At 45.8% G+C, this 15,658-nt stretch overlaps 1 protein-coding gene across 13 annotated transcripts in view; it reads left to right on the top strand.

Annotated features, from left to right (window-relative positions):
* CRPPA (CDP-L-ribitol pyrophosphorylase A) overlaps positions 1-15,658 on the top strand; it is a 348,342-nt gene that overhangs the window by 98,456 nt on the left and 234,228 nt on the right. For all 13 annotated transcript variants that reach the window (XR_519724.4, XR_007914092.2, XR_007914091.2 and 10 more), the window contains exons 4-5: positions 5,249-5,353; positions 12,398-12,443. Coding sequence is in view for 8 of the 13 variants with exons in the window: in XM_070059574.1 (XP_069915675.1) it covers positions 5,249-5,353; positions 12,398-12,443 (151 nt within the window). In the remaining 5 variants the exon portion in view is untranslated. The remainder of the gene's footprint in view (positions 1-5,248; positions 5,354-12,397; positions 12,444-15,658) is intronic.

The raw sequence follows: 15,658 nt of genomic DNA, 5'->3' as shown, positions 1-15,658 counted from the left end.
TTTTTTTATTTATTTTTTTTTTTTGACAGGCAGAGTGGACAGTGAGAGAGAGAGACAGAGAGAAAGGTCTTCCTTTTGCCGTTGGTTCACCCTCCAATGGCCACCGCGGCCAGCGCGCTGCGGCCGGCGCACCGCGCTGATCCGATGGCAGGAGCCAGGAGCCAGGTGCTTTTCCTGGTCTCCCATGGGGTGCAGGGCCCAAGCACCTGGGCCATCCTCCACTGCACTCCCTGGCCACAGCAGAGGGCTGGCCTGGAAGAGGGGCAACCGGGACAGAATCCGGCGCCCCAACCGGGACTAGAACCCGGTGTGCCGGCGCCGCTAGGCGGAGGATTAGCCTATTGAGCCGCGGCGCCGGCCCCTTATGGCTTCTGCTTTAGGAGAGACCTGCTAGACCCTGGGGAGGCAGAGGGTTCCCAGCATCTGTGTGCTCGCGGTAGATGCCACTGTGACCTCCTGCGCGGGCTGGTGAAAGGCAGCGAGCTCTGTGTGCAGCTGCTCAGTATTAACTTTGTCGTCTACAGTCACCGTCTTCCTGGCTTTCTATTTGCTCCATCTGGGCTTTATTTTCTTACTTTTCCCGCCTGCCTTTGGATCAATGAAGCAATTTTTATGATTGCATTTTGTCGCTGCTATTGAGTCATTAATTGCAACTTAATTATTATTATTTTTTTTGGTATGTGTGTGTATGTGTAATGATTACCTTGACTTTGGAATATGTGTCTAATCACAGTCAATTTCAGAAAATAGGATGCCACTTCGTGAATCCCTAGTAGGGGATCAGCAGAGAGGAGCCTGCAGGGACCTATGACCTGCTGTGGATGTGGCTTCCAGGGGTTCTGTGTTCTCTTCAGTGGCTGCTAACCAGACTTCAGCAATCTGTTGAGATTTTTAGCTGATTTCCTCTCACGTGGCTCTGTGGCACGCAGCCTCTCTTCCTTTGTGTTCTGCCTCAGCTGAGCCGGTGGACACATCTTTTCCAGCCTGGGCGAGGCAGCCCTTTTCTTAGACTGTGGGCTCCTGGTTTGTCCTGTGACCTGAGCTCTCCTGGGTTTTAAGTCCTTTTTTTTTTTTTTTTTTTAAGATTTATTTATTTATTTGAGAGTCAGAGTTACAGAGAGAGAGGGAGAGGCAGAGAGAGAGAGAGAGAGAGAGAGAGAGAGAGAGGTCTTCCATCTGCTGGTTCACTCCCCAATTGGTTGCAATGCCGGGAGCTGCGCTGATCTGAAGCCAGGAGCCAGGAGCTTCCTCCAGGTCTCCCACGTGGTGCAGGGGCCCAAAGACTTGGGCCATCTTCTGCTGCTTTCCCAGGCTACAGCAGAGAGCTGGATCGGAAGTGGAGCAGCTGGGACTCGAACTGGTGCCCGTATGGGATACCGGCACTTCAGGCGTTGGCTTTATCCACTACGCCACAGTGCCGACCCCAGCAGTTTTCCTTATCTTAAGAACAGCTGAAATCCATTGTCAATGTTCTTGAGAAATAAAAAATTAGTCTTTAATATTTTAGCACTGAGCTAAAAAAATACATAGCTAAAGACAGGCTCATTACAAAAGAACACCCAACACAGTGATAAATTCAGACTAGTTTCTCTGCTGAGATTACCTGGCCCCCATTTCCTGGCCATATTTCCCATGTACTTAACCTGCAGTTGTCTGTGCTTCCCATTGGCCATGGTGATTAGAGTCCCACAGGCTGCTGCAGTCTGCAAGCCATTGAGTTCTGGGCTAGTACAGTGCACTGCGTGCGGGCTGTGTCACACCAGGAAGGAAGGATCTGGTCTTGTGGGCTCCTCTCAGTGTGCAATCCGAGAGCACTTTTAAGACTGTCCACGGTGGGCTGGTGCCATGGCTCACTTGGCTAATCTTCCGTCTGCAGCGCTGGCATCCCATATGGGCTCCGTGTTCTAGTTCCAGTTGCTCCTCTTCCAGTCCAGCTCTCAGCTGTGGCCCGGGAGGGCAGTGGAGGATGGTCCAAGTGCTTAGGCCCCTGCACCCCCATGGGAGACCAGGAAGAAGCACCTGGCTCCTGGCTTTGGATCAGCGCAGCACTGGCCATGGTGGCCATTTGGGGAGTAACCAATGGAAGGAAGATCTTTCTCTCTGTCTATATCTCTACCTGTCAAAAAAAAAAAAAAAAAAAAAAAAGAAAAGACTGTTCAGGGCGCCAGTTCAAGTTCCAGCTGCTCCACTTCCGATCCAGCTCTCTGCTATGGCCTGGGAAAGCTGTGAAAGTTGACCCAAGTCCTTGGGCCCCTGCACCCGCATGGGAGACCCGGAAGAAGCTCCTGGCTCCTGGCTTTGGATCAACGCAGCTTCGGCCGTTGTGGCCATCTGGGGAGTGAACCAGCGGATGGAAGACCTTGCTCTCTCTCTCTCTCTCTTTCTCTCTCTCTTTCTGTAACTCTGCCTTTCAAGTAAATAAATAAATCTTAAAAAAAAAAAAAAAAAAAAGACTGTCCGGGGATGTGTTTGCTGTCCTGCCTGCAGGTCAGAAAGAGAATCAAGGTTATAGTAGTTGTCTTTAGGATTTCACCATCAGTGAAAGAGAAAACTGTTCCCACCTGTGCACACCTCACTCATGTGCTGGGTAATGCCGTGCTGCTGGGTCATTGAGATTTGATATGCTGGCCTGAGGTCCCCTTATCCACTGTGGTCAGGGTGAAAGCTGTTCCAGGTTTTGAAATGTTTGCCTACACATCATGATCTGCCTTAGAGATGAGACCCAAAGCTAAACTCAGGATTTGTTTTATATACATCTCATACACATAATCTGAGGGTAATTTTACACAATATCCTGATAATTTTGTACATGAAACAAAGTTACATAGTATGGAATTTTCCACTTGTGGCCTCATATGTGTGATCAAACTTTCGAATTTCAGAGTATTTAATTTTATTTGCAAATGCAACCATGGAGATTTATTTTTTTGCATTCTCAAAAATGTTTTGGCCGGCGTGGCGGCTCACTTTGCTAATCCTCCACCTGCAATGCTGGCACCCCGGGTTCTAGTCCCGCTCGGGGCACTGGATTCTGTCCTGGTTGCTCCTCTTCCAGTCCAGCTCTCTGCTGTAGCCCAGGAAGGCAATGGAGGATGACCCAAGTGCTTGGGCCCTGCACCTGCATGGGAGACCAGGAAGAAGCACCTGGCTCCTGGCTTTGGATCAGCGTAGCGTGGCGGCCATAGCGGCCATTTGGGGGATGAACCAACGGGAGGAAGACCTTTTTCTCTGTCTCTCCCTCTCACTGTCTAAATCTACCTGTCAAAAAAAAAAAATAGCTTTTTTTTTTTTTTATCCCAAAGAAACCTTTTATTTAATGAGTAAAAATTTCATAATTACAACTTTAGGAATATAGTGATTCTTCCCACCATACCCATCCTCCCACCCCACCACTTCCTCCCTCTCCCATTCCCAGTCCCATTCTTTATTAAGAAGAAGAAGAAAAAAACTTCCTCAACATTCAAGACAAGGACTGCTCAAGTCATTGCTTCTCGAAGTGTCAATTTCACTTCTACAGATTGCCTTTTAGGTGCTCCATTAGTTATCACAGATCAGGGAGAAACGTGGTATTTGTCCCTTTGGGACAGGCTTATTTACAGAGTATTTTATATTAAGGATGTTCAACTGGCATCCAAAATATGAAATTAACTAGGATATGTGTCATGCGATATATCCAAACAGAATAACCTGTGAACCGAGACTCTTCTGGTCAAATTCGGACTCTCCATGATTCTATTATTTGTTGATTTCACAGACTACTGTAGGTAGGCATTTGCTTCTAGCAAAGGGTGCTAAATGCCCTAGCCATATGTGTTGCCTTCATGAAGTCCTCCTTCTAGATGGTCATGCCCTTTTGAAGAATGCACACCTGCAGAATGTCTTCAAGCTCTGCCACTTTGCTACCGTTGAGCTTAGCAGTGTCACTTCCCAGTGTTATCCATGGTTGAACCCTGCAGTTACAGACCCTTCCCTCAGTGTGGCCTTCTCTGGGGCACATCACTGGTTAAAAGTCAGCCTCCCCTGCAGAACCTGGCTCCCTGTGGACACGGCACGGGTGTCATCCACCTTTTCAGTAGCTGATACTTTGTGCAGAGCTCAGAGTCAGGGTGGGCACTCAGTGAGTACTGTTCAGCCGAACTGTGTTCTTGCTGAGCTGTTTTGATACCTCTGCTAAGAGTGCTGAAAGGCATTCATGGACATTTTCCTGAGTGTAAGTGAGACCACTGCATTTTTTTTTTTCTCATGATGAAAGACTGAATTGTTTCCATGTTCAATAACGAAGTGTAAATCTTCTAAAAAGGAGCTAGTGATATTTTAAATATTAAAATGAGTGAGAGAACTGTGACTAGCAAATGCCATGATGTAAATATAAAATAGGGGATTTGGGTTTTTTAAAAAAATGTTTTTTAAAGATTTTATTTTCTTATTTGAGAGGCAGAGTAACAGAGAGAGAGAGAGACAGAGAGAAAGGTCTTCCATCCACTGGTTCACTCCCCAGATGGCTGCAATGACCTGAGCTGGGCTGATCCAAAGCCAGGAGCCAGGAGCTTTGTCCGGGCCTCCCACATCAGTGCAGGGACCTAAGGCCTTGGGCCATCTTCCACTGCTTTCTCAGGCCAGGAACAGAGAACTAGATTGGAAGAGGGGCAGCTGGGACACGAACTAGCGCCCATATGGGATGCTGGTGCTGCCACAGCGCCAGCCCCTAAAATTTTTTAAAATTAATATGAAGAGAGGTTTCATGCATTCCATAGATAAAGTTTCAAGAAGACACCCACACTTCCCTCACTCCCCCCATCTAATCCCGTATCCTCTCTCCCCTTTCTTCATCAGCTGGGATTTGAGTTTTATAAACCAATGTATTTAAAGTTCTGATACAGCAATCCCCAGCCATAGGTTCAGGCATTTTTATCAGTGGGTTTGGGAAGATAGCAAGTGAGCAAAGGAAATTGAGTATTACACTTATCTGACACCTGGAACCCTTGAAGAGGTTCGGAATTCTTCGAATGATTGCATTGTTCCTTTTTACTGTTCATTTTATTTTGTTTTGTTCGTAGAGGTCTAGGAATGATTATTTTATAACAAAATCATTAGCTGCTTCAATGGTGTGTGAGGTTTTTTTTTTTGGCTCTTCTTCTTCTTTGATTTTCTACTTGTGGTTGATTATAAATTAAAAGGCTTAGCTTTATTTAAAATCGTGTTTTAGCTTATTAACTCTTGTGTGTGTCTGCTTTTCTTTCTAAAACAGTGTAGCGACTATGACCTGGAATTTGGAACAGAGTGTTTGCAACTGGCTCTAAAGTACAGTGACACTAAAGCCAAACTTGTGGAGGGATCACCTGACCTATGGAAGGTAAGAGGAGTGGTACTGGCACTGGCCCCTTAGTGTTTCATGGTGGTAGAGAAATCACAGGAAGACGAGGAGCCTCCCTGCGCTTAGGAAGCCGTTAAGGAGTCGCTTGGCATGAAGACAACGCAGCTTGAGATAATTCTGTTTTATTCACTTTTCCTCTTTTCCTTGCCTGCTCTGTCCCGTCCACTCAGTTGAGTGGAAGCTACTTCTGCGCGTCCCATGAGAGCCACATTTCCTTCCAAGGCCTGAAGTGGTTGCCCCAGCTTCCCTGGGCTGGGAGAGTGTCTGCCCAGTTCTGATCCAGTGGCTGACCTGCTCTCTGTCCCCCAGGAGGAAGTGAACCCTTTCTTGTGGCAAGGGTAAGGCTCAGTTCTTCTGCCCATATAGGATTGCAGGCTTGGCTTTACCCTCTTGCCACCACTCCGGCCCCTCTTTCGCATTTTCACACATTTCTTTCTTTCCTCCTTCCTCTCCCTCCTCTCCCCACCCCGCCCCGCCCTGCCCCTCCCCTCCCCTCTCCTCCCCTCCCCTTCTTTTCCCTTTTTTCCTGCTGAAATGCACATATTTTACTTCTGTCTCTCACCAAAAAATGTTAGTCCTCAGATATATCTTACTCTTTGCTCCCTTTTCTGTGCGACAAATGTCAGCGCATTGAGATGTGGTTGGCCTTTCCACAGTGCCTCTCTTTGCCCCATGATGAGTCTCGTGACACCTGCTCTGTGGGTGGGTGGGCTTGTGCCCTTCTAAAGGGATGTGCAAGTCCCAGCTCCTGGCACCTATGGATATGCCCTTATTTGGTTTGCAGAAGTAGTGAAGTTAAAATGAGGTTGTCCTGGAGTCAGGGGGCAGCTAAACCCATATAAGACCAGGAGAGGAGACACAGATCCAGAGAGATGGCTGTGTGAGGACAGAGGCCAGGGCCAGGCTGACGCATCTGCGAGCCTTGGGACAGCACACATTGGCAGTGACCATGGAAGCTGGGAAGAAACCAGGAAGGAACGTTTCCCACAGCCCCTGTCGAGGGAATGTGGTCCTGCCCGTGCATTGGTTTCAGACTGCCAGGCTCCAGAGCTGTGAGAGAGCACGTCTCATTGTTGGAAGCCACCGGGTTTGTCACACTGGGTCTCCCGAGCCCTAGGAAACACCTGCCAAGGGAGTGACACTCCTCTAGGCTACCGGGGACTGGCATCTCATGAATGAGGGAGCTTCTGATGAATGAGCTTTGAAGACCGAGGTGCTTCACAGGCAGCCTGGACTCTCAGAGGCCTGCAGTTGGACAAAATGTCTTAACAAATAGCAGTTACTGGGTGTTTTTTTTTTCTTTCATTTTTTAGATACTACATTTTTTCTGTTGAGTGGGAGTGAAATCATTTGGCTGCAAACATCTTTTCAGTATTTTCTTATCTGTTTAGCCCTTACTTAGTTCCTTTGATGGCACTCTATAGGCTTTCATTTCTTAATTTTGTGGTCTTATTTGGTGTGAATAGAGAGCATTTTAATTGTTTCTGAGGCCACAAAAAATGGAATCTATACTTTGAAATTAGTGTCTTAATTCTGTACTAACTCCAAAACTTGCTGTCATTTGAAAAATAATTTGGGGGCGGCACTGTGGCACAGCAGGAAAAGCCGCTGGCTGTGACACCAGCATCCCCTATGAGGGCTGCTCCACTTCCAATCCAGCTGCTAACGCACCTGGGAAAGCAGTAAAAGATGGCCCAAGTCCTTGGACCCCTGCACCCACATGGGAGACCCAGAAGAAGCTCCTGGCTCCTGGGTTCAGTCTGGCCCAGCCCTGCCTGTGGCAGCCATCTGGAGAGTGAACCAGTGAGTGGAAGGTCTCTTTTTCTCTCTCTGTGTAACTTTGCTTTTCAAATGAATAAAAAAAAAAATCCTTAAAAAATTGGGATCTGAAAAAAAGCCTTAGTACTACTGTGTGGCGCCTGGTTTTGGACCTAGGTGTCAGGGCCGCGTACCTGGAACACGATCCGGAAGTCTACAGCGAGTGGCACATTGGACATGAGAGAGAGGCGCTTTGCCGAGTGAATTCTGAGATGCGGAGGGGTCTTCCTCTCTTGTGTGATGGAAGTCAGGGTGCTCAGACCATCATGGTATGAAGAGTGATTGGACATCTTGGCTGACTGCAGGAAGGGTTTTCATTTCAGCTGCCACTCGATATTCCAGGAAGACGGCTCTTTTGCGTTTTGCGTATGTATTTTGATGAGAGTGAATGTACAGAAGAAGCATCCAGGGTCAATGGCAGCTTTCCTCTGCTGGCTCCTCTGGGGTCTGCAGAACTCATCAGGTCAGGTTTTTCCAATCGCCATGCAGGGTAGAGTCCACTGTCCCCCTGGAATGACCACAGCACCCCACTCTCCTCCGTAAAACAGTGAACCCCACCAAAGGGGTCGGGCTGGCTCCTGCACTAGGACCCACCCTCCCGCTTCCCTTGCGTGCCGGCGCCTGGGCAGACTCTGCAGACATTCCCGCCAGCCAAGATTTCCTCTAGTCTGTGCAACACTCTCAGTCCTTTGGAGCTGTGCTTGTCCCTTATTTTTGGCTTTGGATCTGCGCGGTGCGCCAGCCACAGCAGCCACTGGGGGGTGAACCAACGGAAAAAGGAAGACCTTTCTCTCTGTCTCTCTCTCTCACTGTCCACTCTGCCTGTCAGAAAAAAAAAAAAAAAAAAAGGGCTTTGTGTAGAGTCTGTGTCATCACAGCGTTACTGGGGGCAGTGACTTTTGAGGATTCCTTTTGAAGGGAACTACATTTTTGTTTTAGATCCAAGTGTTCTAGGATCTTTGTTTAAAAATAAAAGAAGCAAAATAGTTTTGTTGTTTGTTTTTTTAACCTCAAGGATACAATGTGGTGACATTGCTTCTTTTCTAGAGGTTTTCATATAGTTATCCATGCTGAAGAAGAGAATTTTCTAGATGTACATAATTGAAGAAATGGAAGTAAACCGTCAAAAATATTTATCGCTAAAACATGCTGTATTTGTAAAATGTAAATTTTGCTGACTTTTTCCTCTAATTATTGGAGTCACACATTCATTTTCCTGTGAAGGAAAGGTTAAAAACACTGAGTCATCCTTAACTTAAGGAAGATGGTGGCCCACTGGACTTGGCTCTGTTCCTTTTTTTTTTCTTTTAATATTTATTTAATTGTTTGAAAGGCAGAGTAACAGAGAAGGGGAGAAAGGGAGGGAGATGGGAGATAGGAAAGGATGGAGAGAGAGAGAGAAAGAGCGAATCGCTCATCTGCTGCTTTACTTCCCAGAAGGCTATGATGGCCGGGTCTGGGTCAGGCTGAAGCCAGGAGCAAGGAACTCCATCCAGGTCTCCTACATAGGTGGCAAGGGCCCCAGTACTTGGGCTATCCTCCACTGCTTTCCCAGGAGCATTAGCGGGGAGCTAGACTGGAAATAGAAGATGGAACTCGAACTTGCCCTCAGATATGGGATTCCGGCGTTGCAAGTGGTAGCTTAACCAATGTTCCATGGTGTCTGTGGCCCCCTCAGCTCTGTTCTGAAATGTCTATTTTAATATTTAGTGTCTCAGTCTGGAAAGAGCAGTAAATGCTTGTGTCATGATCCTAGCCCAAATGCACCTTGCGATAGCTGGGTGAATCCTAGCCTAGCAATTCGAAGACAGTTAGGTCTGCAGTTCTAAGTTTCAGGGGTTCTTCCCTACTGAGTTATATAATAATAATAATAATAATTTAAAGATTTATTTATTTACTTGAAAGTCAGAGTTACACAGAGAGAGAAGGAGAGGCAGAGAGAGAGAGAGAGTCTTCCATCTGCTGGTTCACTCCCCAAATGGCTGCAACAGCTGGAGCTGTGCTGATCCAGAGCCAGGATCCAGGAGCTTCTTCCTGGTCTCCCATGTGGGTGCAGGGGCCCAAGCACTTGGGCCATCTTCTACTGCTTTCCCAGGCCATAGCAGAGAGTGGGATCGGAAGTGGAGTGGCTGGGACTCGAACTGGCGCCCATATAGGATGCTGGCACTGCAGGCAATGGCTTTATACCTATATATATATATATACACACACACACACACACATATATATACACACTTATATTTATATAACATATATATTTATATAATATATATTTATTTAAGCAAGCATTACTCAGATGAAATATTCCACAGAAATACAATCAAACAAAATAGACCAAAATAGAGCTGAAGTAGGTGAGTGGCCGACATCTGGCCACAGTCGCACCTGCACAGCGTACCTGTACTGTTCTCCATTGAGCAGTTAGCAAACAAGTACATGAACAGGTTGCAGTTCTTTTCCAGTACTACAGGGCTGATTGCTTTTGTTAGGTAATTATTTTCCATAATAGAGTATTGTGCAAGGTCAAAGAAAACCACCACGCTGATGGGAGAAAATCCACTTCAAAGCTGATTGCCGTTGTGCCTATAAAAGCAGAGTGAGTAAAGGGCAACCCGTCTTACCGTAAAAGCTGGGAGAATGAGTAACGTAGCAATTCAGAATTGCAACATTTCTCAGTAATAGGCCCTTTGAAATGCGTTAGCTCCATTTTAGAGAAAAATTAAGGCTATTCTTAAAAAGAATTCTTTGAAAGTTTGCAGCTTATTTTCATTAAATTAATATGTATTAAGAGGTACAGTTGAGGCATTGTCAAGGCTTTATGAAGACGTTGTTAGTAAAAGCCACAAAAGGCTGTATATCCAGAGGCTATACTAGGACCAAATTGACAGAGGAAAGGGTGTTTGAGAGTCCCTCATGTCTACACAGTTAATTACAGAATATTACAGGAGAAACAAAAAACTTTAGGTGATTAAAAAATGTGTTTTATTGATAAGACTGATTCCAATGCAAAAATTAGTTCTTGCAAGTATTCTAGAAAAGTCATTTTAGTATTTCAGAATAATTTTCTCTATGAAAATATGACAGTTTTCCAATCATTCCAGTTATAATCCACTTTTCTTTAAAAGATTTATTTTATTGATTTGAAAGACAGAGTGATAGAAGGAGAGTCAGAGAGAGAGAAAGAGAGAGAGAGAGAAGTCCTATCTACTGGTTCACTCTCTAGATGGCTGTAACAGTTGAGTCTGGGCCAGGCTGAAGTTGGGAGCCAGGAATGCCAGCCCAGTCTCCCACTTGGGTAGCATCATGAGGCCATCAGCTGTTGCTTTCTTAGGTGCAGTAGGAAGAAGCTGGATTGGAAGTGGAGCAGCTGGAACTCAAACGGCAGTCTGATATAGGATGCCAGTGTTACAAGTGGCCGCTGAACTCACTGAGCCACCTAAAATGTAGTTTTACACCTCAAAGAAGGCAAGGGCGAATGTAAATTGAATTACGATAATTAGTATCTTCCCCTTAATTTCCAGTCTCAATTTATCCTGCATTAGCAATTACTGTAGAAAATGTTTCTCATTTAAATGGCAGCTAGTAATGAGGCCTGATTTCATGTAATTAGTTAACTTCAGATTTTCAAGACAAATTAAACTAATTTTCTTCAACTTTATACCCTTTCTCGAGGGGTCTTTGTTTACACATTTCATTCCTGTATTACCAACACTTAGAGCAGAGCCTAGGACATAGTATTTGATAAATATTTTTGCATCAAATGAATAAATCAATAAAATTTGGTGAAATGCATGACGTAGACATTGAATGTCTGTTTTTATTTATTTTTTTCCAGATACAGGTTGGGTATCTTGTATCCCAAATGTGTGGTACTAGGAATGTTTCAGATTTCAGAGTTTTTGAGATTTTGGAATATTTGTGTGGCCTTCATGTGTCTAGCATCTGTAATCCAAAAATTCAAAATCTTAAATGCCCCCAAATCTGAAATTTACTGAGTATTACTTAAATGCTCAAAAAGCTCCAGGTTTTGGATTTTCAGATAGGGGATGCCCAACATGTAGTAGAATTACATCGTTAATCAAGAGTTTTCCTCCTGAGAGTCAATAGTTTTGGTTGGCATGTGTTTGTTTTACAGAAAACATGTGGTGTCACATTTGATTTTAATAGAACGGTTGAATACTCAAGCAACTTCCTCTGTGTCTTACCCCATTAGCTGCTGTTTTATTTCCAGAGGGTAAGGTATAGTTGTCCACGATTTACTTGGTAGGAGGAAAGGATAGCAGGAGGTTCTAAGTGCACTGGCCCACTTGAGCTGAATGAAGTTTCTGCACAGATCCAGTTATGAGCTAATCTGGAAGAAGAATGCCCAAGTTTGTTATTAATTTGGTGGATATTTATCAAAGTGGGTTTTTAGACCATTTGCATCGTAAGCATCTGGGTACTTGACATAGGGGCTTCTAAGAACTAAGTCCTTATTAATACTGGTTGTTATGTTCTCCATCTCTCAGTTCTGTGATGCAGGAGGGCTGATTCTGCAAAGCAGTGCACTTACACGTTGTCCAGCTGGGCTCTCTGGGTGGGTCTGGGGAGTGTCTGTCAATAGGGAAGGTTGCATGGCAAGGAGCAGGGGCAGTTACAAGGAAGCTGTGTGCAAGGATAGATCCCCACTGCTCTTAGGCACGTGGCTGGACCCGATATGCACTTTATGTCGGAGCCACATTTTAAGAAAAATCTTAAAAGGCGAACCTTGTCTGTGTACATAAAGGTATACTCAATTGAGAAAGAAGTCCTCTTTAAAGTGAATTGATCTTTGTGAATTATCACATTTCAACTAGGAGTGCAGCTTGGAGATTTTTGGAATGCACAGACTTCGTCCCCCCAGCCCTTCCTTTCTTGCATAAACCTTACTGTTAAACAGTAATGCCAACACTTCTATTTATATACAATCACATTTCCTTTTACTGTAATACTTCAGTTATGTTCATAAGATTTCAGCCACCAGTGCTTCACAGTCTTTGAAGATTAGAAAACACATCTTCAACCATTTGTAGAACTAGCATGTATTTTCATGTGTTTGCTGATGCTGTTCTAATTTGGAGTGTGTCCGTATTGTCTCTATAGCTTCTGTACACTTGAGAAGTTTCGTTGGGGGCACACTGCTTCCTACTTGGGTTAAAGTCTAATGAGGCTTGTCTTCTCCTTCAGGTGACCTACAAACGAGATCTGTCCGCTGCAGAGTCGATTATTAAGGGTAAGTTTGGCCTCATGACCGTTAAGTTCCTGTGTTTCAAAACCATAAGCCAGCTCAGAATTTCTGATGACAGCTTAAATCCCTGCAGTCTTAGAAGGATCAATGTCTGTGGGCCTTTGATATCTATCTCTTGTTTGTGTTTTGAAAGTAATTTAAAAAGGGGGGGGGGGGAGGAGCGGGTTAACGCCCTGGCTTGAAGCGCCGGCATCCCATATGGGTGCCAGTTTGAGACCTGGCTGCTCCACTTCTGATCCAGCTCTCTGCTATGGCCTGGGAAAGCAGTACAAGATGTCCCAAGTCCTTAGGTTCTTGCACCTGCATGGGAGACCCAGAAGAAGTTCCTGGCTCCTGGCTTTGGATAGATGCAGCTCTGGCCGTTGTGTCCAACTTAGGAGTGAACCATTGGATGGAAGACCTTTCTCTCTCTCTCTGCCTCTCCTCTCTCTGTGTAACTCTTACTTTCAAATAAATAAATAAATCTTAAAAAAAAAGAAAAAAATTAGGGGCTGATGCCATGGCAAAACCGGTGAAGCTGCCTCCTGTTGCTGTGGATTCATTCTCAGAGGAGGAGCATGGTGGGGCAAGAGGTGCGGAGTCACCACACACACCACTCAGACCAGGAGTTGGGTGAAAGCGGGCCAGAGGCAAGCAGCCTGCAGACTCGTTTATTTCAGTTGGTACAGCGGTTTAAATAGCCAAGGCAGCCAATCTGGTCAAGGGGCAGTTTATGCCCTAATCAATCACAGCCTGTTGCCAGGCAGTATCCGAAGCCATCCAGTCACAGCCTTTTGCCAGGCAGGCTCCATTGTCAGGTGGGTTTCAAAGCCATTCCTGAGTAACTGACGCTCGCTTGCCAGTGGCCATCTTGGCATGGCCTTCTCATTCCAGCACAGCCTCCTGTGCGCCCGCATCCCATATGGGCATCAGTTTGAGTCCTGGCTGCCCCACTTCCTATCCAACTCTCTGCTTATGGCCTGGGAAAGCAGTGGAAGATGGCCCAAGTGCTTGGGCCTTTGCACCTGTGTGGGAGACCTGGAAGAAGCTCCAGACTCCTGGCTTCGGATTGGCCCAACTCTGGCCATTGTGGCAATTTGAGGAATGAACTAGTGAATGAAAGACCTCTCTCTCTCTCTGCCTCTGTCTTTCTGTAACTCTGTAAAAGAGAGCAACAGACAGAGAGAGAGATAGAGAGAATCTTCCATCTCCTGGTTCACTCCCCAAATGGCCACACTCCAGGAGCCAGGAGTTTCCTTGGGGTCTCCCACGTGGGTGCAGGAGCCCAAGGCCTTGGGCCATTTTCTGCTGCTTTCCCAGGCCATAGCAGAGAGCTGGATTGGAAATGGAGCAGCCAGGACTTGAACCAGTGCCCCTATGGGATGCTGGCACTGCCACAGCTCTGGCCTGGTTTTACTTTTCACAAAGGAAATACTTCATTCATTTGATAGAAGTCTGTTATGTTGAGACTGTGTTAGAAGTGAAACAGTAATAATAGTCACAGTGATATATTAACAACTGTTAAAAACTCATTCATTTATTTATTTGAGAGGCGAAGAAAGGCAGAGAGAGAGAGAGTTCCTGTCTTCTGATTTACTTTCCAAATGCTTGCAACAGCTAGGGCTGTGTTTGGACAGCTTCAGGAGCCAGAAGCTCAATGCAGGCCTCCCACCCAATTACTTGAACCATCACTGCTGTCTTCCAGGGTTATCGTTAGGAGGAATTTGGAGTCAGCTGCCAGAGCTGAACACTGTTACTCCAGGATGGGCTATGGGGGTAATACATGCTACATATTAATAATGATACATATTGTAAAGGTATTTCATTATTCTTAAAAGTTTATTTTATTTGAGAGAGATAGAGATAGAGAGAGAGGGGGAGAGAGAGAAAGAGAGAGAAGGAGAGAGAGAGAGGGAGGGAGGGAGGGGAAGACAGATGGATATCTGTCATCCATTGATTCACTCCCTAAATGCCCACAACATCCGGAGCCAGTCCAGGCCAAATCTGAGAGCCATGAACTCAGTCTGGGTCTCCCTTGGTGGTGGAAGGGACCCAAGTACTGGAGCCATCACCTGTTGCCTCAGCAGGTGCACACTAGCAGGAATCACCCAGGGGATCTGGAATCACATATTGGAGCTGAGACTCAAACCCATCACCAGGGGATGTGGTATCTTCACCATTTATATTGAACTCTGGCCTCAAGCCATTTCCTTTCTATTCTTGAGAGGACTTAATGCTGTCCCATCAGTACATAGGACAGCATCTTCCCCTGGAGGGACATTGCTTTCTCAAGGTAGCGCCATTGGACTGGATAATTTTGAAATTCCGATTTTGGTCTGGCAATGATTGCAATTTTGTTGCATAGTTTTAGATGTGACACATGTAATAAGTCCTTTGTTGTCCCTTCTTCACATTCGTAACTCTAACATTCCAGCTGCACAGAGGCAGGTCATTTTGTATTCCACAAGTATTACTGTGCTTAGCAATGCTGAGAATGTAGCCAAGATGCGCCAGGGACCACCAGGCTGGATTCTTGCAGCCTATGTCCTTTGCATGGCGCTTCCGAGCCTGGGCACTGTCATGGTGTGTTTCATGCCAAGTGACCCTTTTTTTGTTGGAGCTGTTGGGTGCATCGCTGGCTGTTCAGCCCATGCTGGGCCTCTGCACACCAGGTACAGTGCACCCTTCACTGTTTCCCTCCCTTAGTTGTGACAAAGATCCATCCTCCATCCTCACCCCACAATGATGGCCTAGTGTCCCCCAGGGGACAAAGTTACCCCAAAGTGAGAACCACTTTTTCAAAATATGTAGACCCCATAAGACCTGGGGTGTTCACCCCAGTTCTGAGGCAAATGTAGTGCTTTACAATGTGTCTGTAATGGACTTGTTCGAAAACATTATGGCTATGCTCAAGGTTTCGATTCAGAGGTGAACTTCTGGGGCTGACATTGTGGCATAGGGGGTAAAACCATTGCTTGTGGCAACAGCATCCCATAAGGGCACCAGTTCATGTCCTGGCTGCTTCACTTCCAATCCAACTCCCTGCTAATGGCCTGGGAAAGTATCAGAAGATGGCCCAAATGCTTGGATGCTCTGCCACCCACGCAGGAGGCCCAAATTAAGTTCCTGATTCCTGGCTTCAACCTAAAACAGCAAACAGTCTGTCTCTCCCCCTCTCTCTGTAACTTTGACTTTAGAATAAATAAATAAATCTTTTTTTT

The sequence above is a fragment of the Oryctolagus cuniculus genome, chromosome 16 (assembly GCF_964237555.1).
Source record: "Oryctolagus cuniculus chromosome 16, mOryCun1.1, whole genome shotgun sequence".
In the NCBI taxonomy this organism is placed as follows: domain Eukaryota; kingdom Metazoa; phylum Chordata; class Mammalia; order Lagomorpha; family Leporidae; genus Oryctolagus; species Oryctolagus cuniculus.
This window is presented reverse-complemented; position numbering and strand designations above follow the sequence as displayed.